The following is a 12,899-nucleotide window of genomic DNA, read 5'->3' as shown; positions in this document are numbered from 1 at the left end:
TAAATATAAATATAAACATAAACAAACCTTATTTGGAACAAAATCAAAAATTTGATTTATAATCAATCGCAATTTCATCTTCTTCTGCGTATTAACGGAATTCAAACAAACAATGGCTACGATATCGGCTTTTACGATTTTGGTGTTTATCTCTTGTAATATCTAGCCCAATTTGTATACATTAAGAATTTAAAAGATAACGCCGTGTCGGTATTTGATCAAATTGCCTGGAAGAAAGTGGAGTACACTTTTTATTGAATCAATAGATTAAGCAACTGATGGATACAATGGGTCGAGTGACGTAAGACAAGATCATTAATTGCCATCAGCCTGAAACCTTTAATATGCTTTCAATTCTTTAGTTGAATTCAGTGATGCTCATTACTCCAAGCTGTTGCAAACGAGCTCTAGCAGACCATTCTATAACATTCTCTCCAGTGGTAAACAGAACAGAGCATTAGGAATAACATGGTAGTTGGTTCCTTCTCCAACTACAGCAAAATCGAACAATTCTATGATCATTTATTTCTAAACTATTCACGGGCCATTTAACAATACATAACCAGACATTCACCATTTATCTACTTTGTCTCCTCCTTAGTCAAATCACTATAAGGTATATGTTAGTACTGGTTTATCCCCCCGATTAAAAATGCAATAAAAACATACTTTATGAATTTCTCTAAATCGAAATCCTCTTCTTTTGACTGTGCTACAGGAGCAGCTGGTTTAGCTGCCGCTTCCTTCTTTACGTCGTTACTTCCCAAAAGTTTTGGAATTGCAACACCAGCAGCAACTGAACCCAACGTAAGAATGGACAACTGAAATTGAACAATTGTTAGTAAGTAGATTACGCCAATTGAATAGAATCCATCTAATTGAAATACATACAACGTGTGCTGGGACTTGTTTTCCTAATATAGTATATGCTGAACCCATTATTTCTCTTGTGTGACGGTTGAATGTAATGAACTCAATGGTTGCGGTAATTTGAGTTGTTGAATTTTTCGGTTCTCGGTCTAGCTCTCTCTCTCCCCACACAAACAAAATCTGATTTGCGAATCAAAAATGTTTATTTTATTGTACAGTACTTAATACATATATATGTATAATCAGAGTATGAAAGAGGGTGTATATTACATGCATGCCTTTTTCAAATAAAATCAACAGACATGGTACCTACTTACTCTTTGCTAATCTCCAATAATTTTCCAATCCAAACTTTTTAAGGACATTGATTGCCTCTTCATCATTCTGTGAATACATAAAGCTCCACTTTTGGAAGTTTAGCTTCAGAAGTCTTCCTTCCCAGATTATAATGCACTTATTCTCTTGTATGTGGTCATTGGCAGTAGCTTCAGTAGTTGCATCTTCATTTGCACCTGCACCTGCACCTGCACCTGTTTCCTCTAGCTTTTCTCCACTTGCGCCCTCTGTTGTAGTTTCATTCCACTTGATCCTATTCATCAACAACTTTTTATAATGATTGATGGACTTTTCTCCACCTTCAACAATAACCAAGTTAAAGTTTGGGTTTCTCAAGCATATTCCATACAAATTATCCTGTTTGGCATTGATATCCACTTTAAACAGATGCTGTGGGTTCTCTAGGTTACTGATTCTGTAAACAGTCGTAAAAATTCCCTTGGCGAGATCTTGCTCTTGCTTAGAGTACATTTTCGCGTGCTTCTCTTCTTTCGTCAACTTGCGGGCTTCATTACCTGCAAGGTGTTTGTGTAATCTCTCTTCCACTTGCTGCTTTACTCGATTTTCAACAGCAGTTGGGTCCCGTATCGCCTCATTTGTCAATACGTTCATCAAATTTGATAGCTTCACTTTTGGTTCTGGTGGTGGCTCTAATCCGAGTTTGATCCTATCCTGCATTTCCTTGTGCCGTATCTGTCGGTCGTTCTTTCTTAAACGTTTCCGCTCCTTTTTCGTCAATAACATGGGCTTGATATCAGTTTGAGCAGTTTCAAGCCAGATGGGCTGTATCAATACTGGATGTTGGATGTATGACGTAATGGGCATGTCATCGTTGTCTAGTATTCTTCGGCTCTCGTCGTCTATTTTTGCATAGCTGTTATCTCGTAAATATGGCCTATCCCACCATTCTATCAAAGGAGGATACGATGCCTGATACAGTTCTTCGTTTAAGCTAAAGTCAGGAACTAAACCCTTGCTCTCTAATTCTTGGTGCTTCCTTCTCTCTTCCTCTTCTGCCTTTAGTTTCTCCCTTAATTTCAGCCCCTGTTCTATATATTTGCCTTGTTTATTAAACTTTAATGGCTTAGGTCTATGGGTGGAGATGGAATTTGAGTCGTTGATATAAGGGTTGTAAGCCGTCGGGTCAAACCATTTCTTTATCTTGATACCTTGCCCCTTGGTTTGAGTACCGGGTCCTGTTGTGTCCAATGATCGCAACAATGGGTGGATATCAACGTCAAGTCCTTTGCCACTTTTACTTGCACCACCACGTTGTGTATTATTTATGTCGTCATTGTGATGTGAAGGATGCAACGTTCCTCGAGCTCTCTTTCCAAAATGCGCTTCGGTGTCCAGCTTATCTTCATCCCTACTACGTTTGCCATATGCCATGACTATTCGCTCGATTAAAAGATTTTAGCTCTGTTTGGTTGGGCATGTTGCGTCATCTTCAAATTCACTTTTGTGCGCATGCCTATATCCAAATCAGTTGAGCAGGTAGCTCTCAAGGCAACCGCAACAAGTATTTCGCCAAGGTCACAGTCCTCCTTCGCTGTGTTACATAACCTTGATCTTTCGAACTCTGCCAGCATAAGTAAATCTCCTCATATTTCATAGAATGGAGGTTGACTAGAAACTTACCTAATTTTGAGCATCATTCTTTCCTACATAGAAATGCGTTTGTCTCTGTACTCTCTCACTCTTTTTTATTTTTTTTTGCTTTCGGGAGCAAACTGCGTAATTAAAAGCGATAGATCTATACCAACTGAATCCGTTTTGTTCTTTTACTCTTTCTTTTTTTTTTTTAGTTTTTGATTTCTCTTCCTCCACAACCATCAGTAATAAAAGAGTTCAGGAGTCATGATCATTGATAAGAGAGAACACTTACAGCGAATGGAGTTGGCTGCACCAATCAAGTCATTGATTGATGCTTTGACCAATGCAAGCGAAGAAGAGTTTACTCCATTGTTGAGGTCAAATTTAAAGTGGAAAAGACCCAGAGGCGACCTTTTGCACTGGATACCAGTGCTCAACCGTATCGATGAGGTCTTTTCTAACCATATCAAGGAGTATGACTTGGAGAACGAGTATCCAAAGTTACGCCTCATTCCTGGGAAAGAAGCAGACGCTATCATAACTTGCCTTGAATTTACAAACACGTTGCTTAGCAATTGTTCAGACAAGCACATCTATTCGAGTATGGAAAGGATTTACGCGTTAATCAACACACCTACGATTGATGTAAGACTAAAAGCCTTGGAAGTGGCTGTATTGCTCGGTGAAAAGTTTGTGTTAACAGGGGCATCTCGTTTCTCAGCTCCGAAAGAAGCAAGAGATAAAATACTTGAAATCGCCAAAGCCTTCCCTCCATTGGTCCCCGCTGAATGCAACCTGAGACAGATTGAAAATGAACAAAAGGATTCAAATGAGAAATCGAGTATCATAGGAGATCATTACGACTTTGTTGACACTTTGGACCGAACAAAGGTGCTCCCACAAAAGTGGAAAAGCATCAATTTCCAATATTACAGATCTACCCTATCCCCATCCAAGAGTGGAGAGCTGACACAGGGATCCAACTCGAATCAGAGCAAAGAAAAAGCAGAGAAAATGGTTGTATCTGAAGGTTTACAGATCTTCTCCGTTCCAGAAGAATCCGTTACCAAGATGGCTTTGGAGCAGATATTTCTGAAAGGAATGGACATTTTACCAAAAAACTCTTGGTTCTCATTCGGTCTTGCAGCAGAAGTTGCAAAATCGTTTAATACCCAGTCGGAAAATGCGTTCAAGCTTAGAGAGAAATTGATCCAAATGAAATGTTTTGCCGCGGCGTTTACTTGTTGCATGTTGTCTCACCAAAACGCCTCAACAAGACTACTCGAGACTGAGCCCTATATTTTGAGTTTTCTCGTGGATGCTATTCTGCCTGAAAATAGTGACCATGTTCCAAGGCCGGTATTTTATGCTGCAATGAAAGCACTCGAGTGTATTTCCATGAAGAAGGTATGGGGAAGCGACATAATAAGATGCATGGGTGGAAATGTGAGTCATGGTATTCTATTTCAGTGCTTAAGACGTATAAAAGGATTAGTTGCTCAAGATGACGATCAGTACTACGAAGAAGGTAATATACTATTCTTCAACATGCTCGGTAACATGATAAATACAAAGAGCATTTTACCACGTCTTGCTGCTGGAGGATTGCTTAATGACTTGATGCCATTTTTGGATATCCGCTCCAAGTACAAATGGACCTGTTCTGCTGCTGTGCATCTGCTATCCTTGTACATCGCTGGCTTTTCTGAGTCTCTTGACGAGTTTATTGCCAATGATGGTTTTAATTCGCTCATTAGTGATATCCAATATGAGGTAGACTCTGCACTTGAGGAGCCACATGGCGATGATGACGCATATGGCGAGTGTCCACAATACACAAAGATTCCATTGAGAAGAGCCAACTTTTTGCGAAATTTGATGAAGTTTGTTGCCGATCTACTCAACTCCGACCATGGAGATAGGCTCCGTAATTTGTTTGATTCACCAATTCTTTTGAGTTTTAATAAGATCATTAATAATTCAGACATATTTGGTCCATCCATTTTGAGTTGCACCATAGATTCTGTTTTTTTCATCATTCATAATGAACCCACTGCATTTTCTATTTTGAACGAAGCCAATGTTATTGACACAATCCTAGACAACTATAGCAACTTATTTATGCCTTCAGGGCAGTTGTTGATGTCTCTTCCCGAAGTTCTTGGAGCTATTTGCTTAAACAACGAAGGTCTCAAGAGGGTCATTGACAAAAACAGTATACCTATTTTTTTCGAAACGTTTTATGAACTTCCTATTGCCAAAGTGTTGGTCAAATCTGACATGGCTACGAATTTAGGATGTTCTTTTGATGAATTGGGTAGACATTACCCAAGTCTCAAACCCTTGATTTTGGAGCAAGTGCTGAAATTGATCGAACAGATGATGATCTACGTGGATGAACGGATGGAAGGTATTAAACTATACGAATCACCCTCGGGTCCATTTTATAATTCGAAAGAAGAAGAGCCAAATGTTAAGTCAAATGGTGGCGAGGAAATTGAAAGCTGGGATAGGAACGAGTGCTCCATTTTACTCGATAATGTTTATTTTTTCCTTGGAGGATTGCTTCAAGAGAGCGGGCTGTGGGGAGAAGACGTGGCGCGTACGATTAATTTTTCGAAATGGCTCAAATTCCTTACCATCAAGAAGGCGCCCTATGATTATTTCTTGTCCAACGGAATTTCTTCCTTGATGGGTATTTTCAAATACTTTGATGACGAAGATAGAGATTATGGATTCCCGATGATAGTTGAAAAGCTTAGGCAATTAATCGAGGTCGACTTGGTGCAGGATTACATCTTTTTTGAGGGCCCTGAATCTTACGATGAATCTTTCTTTGACGCGACCACTCAAGAGCAAGGAACAGAGCTTTTGCAGTACTTGGGTGAAATAAACGTATTGCTTTTTGCTTTGACTGAGATTTACATAAACTTGGGATTACTATTTACAGAAAGAATCAAACAGATTGTTGATATGTTTGGATCTCATACAAACTTTGTCAGAAAGTTGTTCTTGCTATTACAACGAAGTGTAATGGAAGAAACGTTTTTAAGAAATAGAACCCCTGATGAAGTGTTGAAAATGACATCAAATTTCCCCAACGATAGCCCTCCATTACAAATCAATGTCTGTGACCCTGTTGATTCAAAGGTGGATACGAGCGGCACCAACCCCAAATTCAAAAACACTTTACAGCTTCGTACACTAAATTATTATTTCCAAGGATACATCGCTCTTGTGTTTGCTTCTGTTGTCAGAACGTGTATTCCTCGCAGAGTTGATCATTCCAACGCTCAAACCAAAAGAGATGCTGTGTCGTTGTTGTTGTGGATAGCATCATTAATGACCCAAGCGTATAAGCGAGAATTTAGGTCAAGATATAATCAACAGTGCTACCTTTTGGCTGTGTCCAATGTCAATTTGTACATTCTCAGTCAGAAGGAGCGTACACGAGAAACAATATACATTCCACTAGCCATTGCTTTGTTTCAATCGTCATTTTTCCAGGAATTGAAGGATGTCACTCAAGGCTTATGGCAAGATTTGCTATATATGGACCCACAGGAGGTGAAGAAAACTGCAGAGCTCAAATACATATGTGCTGATAAAAGCAGCATTGTCAAGAATGCCATAAGCCAAAACTTGATGATATTTGCAAAGTGTGTAAATGAGACTGAATTGGGAGGCTTCCCATTCAGCAAATCGTACTACCTGAACAAACTGCTTGGCCCATTGGAGAGGAGTATTATAATGTCATTTTTGGTTCAGATTTCTTTTGAAGCATTAAAGTTGGTAACCGGTTTGACTGATACAGTAGTTGGTAATGCTGATGCCAGAAATAACAAACAAAATATCCCTACACCTTTGATCGACCAGGTGATTTATATTGCATCTCATCTGTATGAAGAGAGTGAGTGCCCCGACGAGTTCACTCCCTTGGATGTGAGGCGAGTATTTCCTGATATGGATCAAGTTGCCTATCTTATCTCCTTGGGCATGACGGAGTCCCAGGCAGAACATTATTTCGATCATGAGCCAGATTTGTCCGCATTACGTGAGGGAAGAGCAATTTCTTGTCAGGAATTTGATAATTTCAAAGAAAGTGACTGGAAATCATTTGCTAATGAATTAAATTCCGCCGAAGTTGATTTTTCAATTGAAGAAGGAAATTATCTCACTTCAAGACAGATTTTTGACAAAAGTAGAGAGATCTGGAAAGCTATAGATGATAAATGGATTCTGGTAGCTGTTTCTTACCCCAAATCCAGTCACTTAGTTGCTGATCTCCTCGTGACGTTGAAGGATAAGGAACGCATTGGCAAACTTGTCAAAGAGGCTTCGTCACGCGAACAATTGAGTGGCGAACAGTACGCGGTATACTTACATCTTATATCATTGTTGCTTCAGAAAAAGGACCACTTGCTGGATGACTCCATGAAAGAGGTTAGTAGTCTATTTACAGAGTTCACGGTTGGGCCCTCTGCTGTGGATGAACCATATTATCAATATCTAATGGCAATTTTCGAACAAAAGCTAGTTGAGGAAGATGTGCCTGTAGCTGAAAGTACAAAGCATGAAGATATTAAATACAAGACAGGTGGAAACACGGATGACATTAAGGGCCTAAAACACTTATTTATGAAGGAGTTTTCTAAGCTTGATAAAATTTCAAATACCCGGTCAGCTAATGCTATATCTCGTGTTATGGCGTTGCTTGCGAAAGACGATTCACTTGCTGAAGAGATATCTAAAATGCCAGTATTAGGGTGCTTGATAAAGGCAGCAAAAACCACAGGGGAGGACAAGACCGTGGAAGAGTCGCTTAAAACCAGTGTCGTTTTTATCATGCGCTACTGCTTTGAAACCAGAATGGTCATTGAAAGTTACATGAAACCCGAATTGGTAAAACTGTTGGGTATTAGCTTCAAACTGACCAAGAACCTCAAGCTGCTACTTAAAGACAATATGGCATTAGTCTTTCGCAATCCAGAAGCCTTGACTGAAGCTATATCGGAAAACATTATACTCGACAGTTATAGCGGGCAGGAATCACCAGTGACTTTTGGTGATTTAATTGTTACCAAGGCGCAATCAAACAAATCTTCTGGAGACGTGGAGTTACCAGGCGAGTCAAACCCAAAGACTCTCAAGTCTGGGTCAGTCATGAATTACTTGTTGACAGAATTAATGAATGTGGTTAAGAGCGACTGGGTGTCAGACCCAAAGAAAGACGAGACAAAGAATGAAAAATCAAAGGGTAAGGCTACGACTGATATATTTTCAAACACAAACTTTGCTTACTTGTGTTTCCTCTTACAAAGCGTTGTCGAACTTTTGGGGTCTTACAAGCAAGCTAAATTCGACTTTCTCACTTTTTCCAAGAAGAAGCGCAGCGATATCAAGCCAAGGTCAACGTCTTTGAACTTTTTCTTCCATCAATTGATCCCCACTCAACTGTTGAGTACTTCAGGGCTGGAGCTGGAGAGACGAACCGCTGTCTCATCGACTGCAAAAATGGCGTTGATGTGTTTAATCTCGTCGCCCATCCAGGATATTCGGGACGGTTCCAACGCGAAGAAAGAAGATCCAGATCTTGCACTTATACGGAGATTTGTCGTAGAGCTATTGACAAAAGTGATGAGAGATACATCTCAATTGAATGTCATTGCACGTACAAGGTACGGCAAGTTGTTAGATTTGTTTGAGCTAAGCGGACTGTTGATATCGCCAAAGTTTCGGGACACTATTGGCCCATTGCTCAACAAAGAAGCTGTACAGTACGACATGTACCACATATCCAAGGTTTTCATCGAAAAACAAGTACCCACAACTTTGGCCAATTTGATTGCTGAATTTGATTTGAACTTCCCTGATATAGATAAAGTTGAGAAGGCTGCTTTGAAACCTATAACACATTTGGGCAAGAATAAAGTCGATTACCTGGAATTGTTTGCCGAAGATGGGCAGGAAGAGAATGATGATGATGAAATAGTACCTGACGATGAAAACGAGGATCGGGATGATACTCCTGATTTATTCCGCAATTCAACATTGGGTATGTATGATGTGGATGTCAATAGTGAGGAGGATGACTATTATGATGAAGATGGGAATTTAATGATCTCAGCCGAGGCCTCTGACTCTATGGGGTCAGCGTCGTCTTTTGAATCAGATGAGGAAGACGAACCACTGGACGTTGAAATGGATGAGGGTCCTTACGATGAAGACGATGAAGGTTCCGAAGGAAGTCTTGACGACATTGAAATTATAGACGAATTGGACATTGATTCTTCTAGTGACGATGAATTTGGCTATGGCGATGAAGAAGATGTAGATGTGGAGGTGGACGCAGAAGGCGAACCTGTCGATGAAGATGACTATACCGGAGATGAGGATGAGGATGAAAGTGAATATGACGAAGACGAGTTGGACGGGTGGATTGAACAGTTGGAAAGTGAAAACGATCTGAACGAAGATTGGTCGAATGGACATGGCCATAGTCATAGTCACGGTCACAGTCACAGTCACAACCACGGTGACAGACACGGCGATACCCCCTTCAATGGTCACGTTAATATTGGTTATGGCGAGTTCAATGCAGATGAAAGTGGGCCAACCGATCGTGGATTCAGGTTTAGAAGAGAAGACGACGGAACTGAAATTAGCTCAGACGATGTTAGCGAGTCCGAATCACAACAGGACTTTGCGGTGCTACCCACCAGCAATGATTTAAGAAGAGTTTTTGATCATACCGGTAACGGGCGAATGGATGGCACATCCCCTATATCGTTGTTGTTGGATGGTTTATTCAGAGAAGGTAATATGCGTGGTTCGATTGAAATTACTGAAGACGGTGCTCGTGGTAGTGGACCTGCTAGCATTGGAAGACTTTTTCAAAACATGATTCAAATCGGGCAAACAGGAAGACACATGGATCACAGCCATACTCTACATATAAAATCTACCAACGAAAGGTGGGTTGACGCGTTAAAGATGTTTGACCGTAAGGATAAGGAAGATTTAGTGTTGCGTGTAATACCTGGCATTGTTAACAAAATTGAAGATAGGAGCATTGAAGCTTATCAGCAGAAAAAAGCTGACCTTGAAAAGTCTGTAAAGGAAAAGGAAGAGAAGAAAAGAAAAGAGTTGGAGGAGAAACAGAAAAGGCGTGAAGAGGAGGCTAAACAGAGGGAAGAAAATGCTGCTAACGAGCCTCCTAGAGAACCTATTTTCGTCAGAATTGGAGACAGGGATGTCGATATTAGTGGAACTGATATTGATCCTGATTACATTGAAGCTCTTCCTGAAGATATGAGAGAGGAGGTCTTTGCTCTGTATGTCAGAGAAAGGCGTGCTAATGCAACTACTAGTGACTCCGACGCACGTGAAATTGATCCTGATTTCTTGGACGCTTTGCCTGGTAATATACGAGACGAAATCTTGCAACTGGAATCATTGGCAAGAAGGTTTTCCGAATGGGATGAAGAGGAACCTAACGACGATGAATTTGAGGATGCGACAGCCGGGAATGCGGGAGAAGATGAAGATGACGACGAACGTGCAAGATCCGAAAACTCTCAACACCCATCACTGCAGGGTAATAAAAGGAAATCAAGCGGAAAGATATTCTTCACTCCAATGTTGGACAAGAATGGTATAGCCGCGATAGTGAGACTTCTTTTTTCACCATTATCAATAAGTCAGAGGGAGCAGGTGTATCATGCACTCCAGTATATGTCCAATAATAAGCATAGTAGAGTTGAGATTATGAACATGATGATTGCAGTATTGCACGAAGCCTTTACTAACCAAAGACTGATGCAAAAGATTTACACTCAGGTTTGCAGCCGTGCATTAGGTGGTAAAGAGGTTAAGAGCCGGATTCCATTGAACACTACACAAATCTTGACCGGTATTCAATTCATTGAATCGATTGATTTCCTCTTAGAAAGAAATAGCCACTTGAGATATTTCATTTTGACTGATCATGAAAACCAATACTTGCCACAGAAGAAATCGAAAAAGGTTGCCAAAGAAAGTAAGTATCCGATCAATTACTTGTTGAAATTGTTGGACAATAAATTGGTGGCTGAAGACCAGACCTTTTTGGATGTGTTGGCACGAGTTTTACAAATATCAACGCGTCCGTTATATGCATTGAAGAAATCGGAAGGCAAGTCTGCCGCTCCTTTCCCACCACCATATATTCCCGAAGAGAATGTTAGATGCATCATTGCAATTTTGACTGGTAACGACTGTTCAAATTCGACATTTAGGAGAACTATTAGTGCAATGCAGAACCTATCTGTATTGCAAAACGTTCTGGATATCTTCAAGAATGAGCTTTCAAAGAAGGCAACCGAATACGGACAAAAAATCATTGTCGATTTGAACAAGTTGACCGTGAATTTGGATAATGAGGGTGATTTAAATAGCAAAGCATTTTCCAAATTCAGTGCCCACTCGTCAGACCAGGCCAAGTTACTTCGAGTCTTGACGGCATTGGATTACATGTTTGAACACAAGGATAAAGACCTTGATGAAAGGAAATCTGACGTTGAAGAACTTACTGATCTTTACAAAAAATTGGCGCTTGGTAATCTATGGGATTCTTTGAGTGAGTGTTTGCGAGTTTTGGAAAAGAACCCTCACTTGCACAATATCGCAAATGCGTTATTGCCCTTGATTGAAGCTTTGATGGTTGTTTGTAAGCACGGCAAGGTCCGCGACCTTCAAAATAAGGAGAATGCTAAGTATGAAGTGAAAAAGATTGATTTCACCAAGGAACCTATCGAGTCTTTATTTTTCTCCTTTACTGACGAGCACAAAAAGATATTAAACCAAATGGTGAGGACGAATCCGAATTTGATGAGTGGACCTTTTGGAATGTTGGTCAAGAATCCAAAAGTTTTAGAATTTGACAATAAGAAAAACTATTTCGATCGCAAACTTCACAAGGATAAGCCAGAAAATTCAAAATTGGCAATCAGTATACGTCGTGACCAAGTATTTTTAGATTCTTATCGGGCATTATTCTTTAAGTCAAAGGACGAATTCAAGGACTCGAAATTGGAAATAAACTTCAAAGGTGAACAAGGTATTGATGCTGGGGGAGTAACTCGTGAATGGTATCAGGTTTTGAGTAGACAAATGTTTAATCCGGACTATGCCTTATTTTTACCTGTGGTTTCGGACAAGACAACTTTCCATCCTAATCGTACGTCGTATGTGAATCCTGAACATTTGTCATTCTTTAAATTCATTGGTCGTATAATTGGTAAAGCTATTTACGATAATTGCTTTTTGGATTGCCATTTTTCAAGAGCCGTTTACAAGCGTATTTTGGGTCAACCACAATCATTAAAGGACATGGAGACCTTGGATCTTGAGTACTACAAGTCACTTATATGGATGTTGGAGAATGACATTACTGATGTAATTACTGAGACGCTTAGTGTTGAGACTGATGATTACGGTGAACACAAGGTCATCGATTTAATCCCTGACGGATCAAACATCCCTGTGACTGAAGAGAATAAGCAGTTGTATGTGAAGAAGATTGTCGAATATAGATTGCAAACGTCAGTTGAAGAGCAAATGGAGAATTTCTTGATTGGATTCCACGAGATCATCCCCAGGGATTTGGTGGCAATATTTGATGAAAAGGAATTGGAGCTTTTGATTTCTGGGTTGCCTGATATCGACGTTCATGATTGGCAATCGCATACCCAGTACGTCAACTATTCACCTTCGTCAGTACAGATTCAATGGTTCTGGCGAGCTGTCAAGTCCTTTGATAATGAAGAGAGAGCAAGATTGTTACAGTTTGCTACCGGTACTTCAAAAGTGCCGTTGAATGGATTCAAAGAGTTGACTGGTGCTAGCGGTACCTGCAAGTTTAGCATCCATCGTGACTATGGTGCTACTGATCGTTTACCTTCGTCGCACACTTGTTTCAACCAAATTGATTTACCTGCATATGAAAACTACGAGACGCTAAGAGGTTCTTTGTTGATGGCTATCACTGAGGGCCATGAAGGATTTGGATTGGCTTGATTGGAGCTTGATTTGTGTATTTTCTAATAAATTAATGTGCT

General features: G+C 40.1%; 3 protein-coding genes across 3 annotated transcripts; 1 reads left to right on the top strand and 2 right to left on the bottom strand. All coding sequences in view use genetic code 12, as the record gives it.

Annotated features, from left to right (window-relative positions):
• Positions 1-623: 623 nt before the first annotated feature.
• On the bottom strand, positions 624-939 carry CANMA_004857 (uncharacterized protein; the record flags this gene model as incomplete). Its single annotated transcript, XM_051817176.1, has 2 exons — positions 624-821; positions 892-939. 2 exons carry the CDS (start codon positions 937-939, stop codon positions 624-626), a joined length of 246 nt encoding a protein of 81 aa, XP_051669623.1.
• Positions 940-1,179: 240 nt separating this feature from the next.
• PRP3 (U4/U6-U5 snRNP complex subunit) lies at positions 1,180-2,821 on the bottom strand (the record flags this gene model as incomplete). The annotated part of the gene is made up of 2 exons (XM_051817175.1): positions 1,180-2,607; positions 2,747-2,821. 2 exons carry the CDS (start codon positions 2,819-2,821, stop codon positions 1,180-1,182), a joined length of 1,503 nt encoding a protein of 500 aa, XP_051669622.1.
• A 245-nt stretch (positions 2,822-3,066) lies between these two features.
• On the top strand, positions 3,067-12,858 carry TOM1 (E3 ubiquitin-protein ligase; the record flags this gene model as incomplete). The annotated part of the gene is made up of 1 exon (XM_051817174.1): positions 3,067-12,858. The coding sequence occupies one exon, from the start codon at positions 3,067-3,069 to the stop codon at positions 12,856-12,858; it is 9,792 nt and encodes a 3,263-aa protein (XP_051669621.1).
• Positions 12,859-12,899: the final 41 nt, after the last annotated feature.

Source organism: Candida margitis, assembly GCF_024628925.1.
Source record: "Candida margitis strain CBS 14175 chromosome Unknown scaffold1, whole genome shotgun sequence".
Lineage (NCBI taxonomy): Eukaryota > Fungi > Ascomycota > Pichiomycetes > Serinales > Debaryomycetaceae > Lodderomyces > Lodderomyces margitis.
This window is presented reverse-complemented; position numbering and strand designations above follow the sequence as displayed.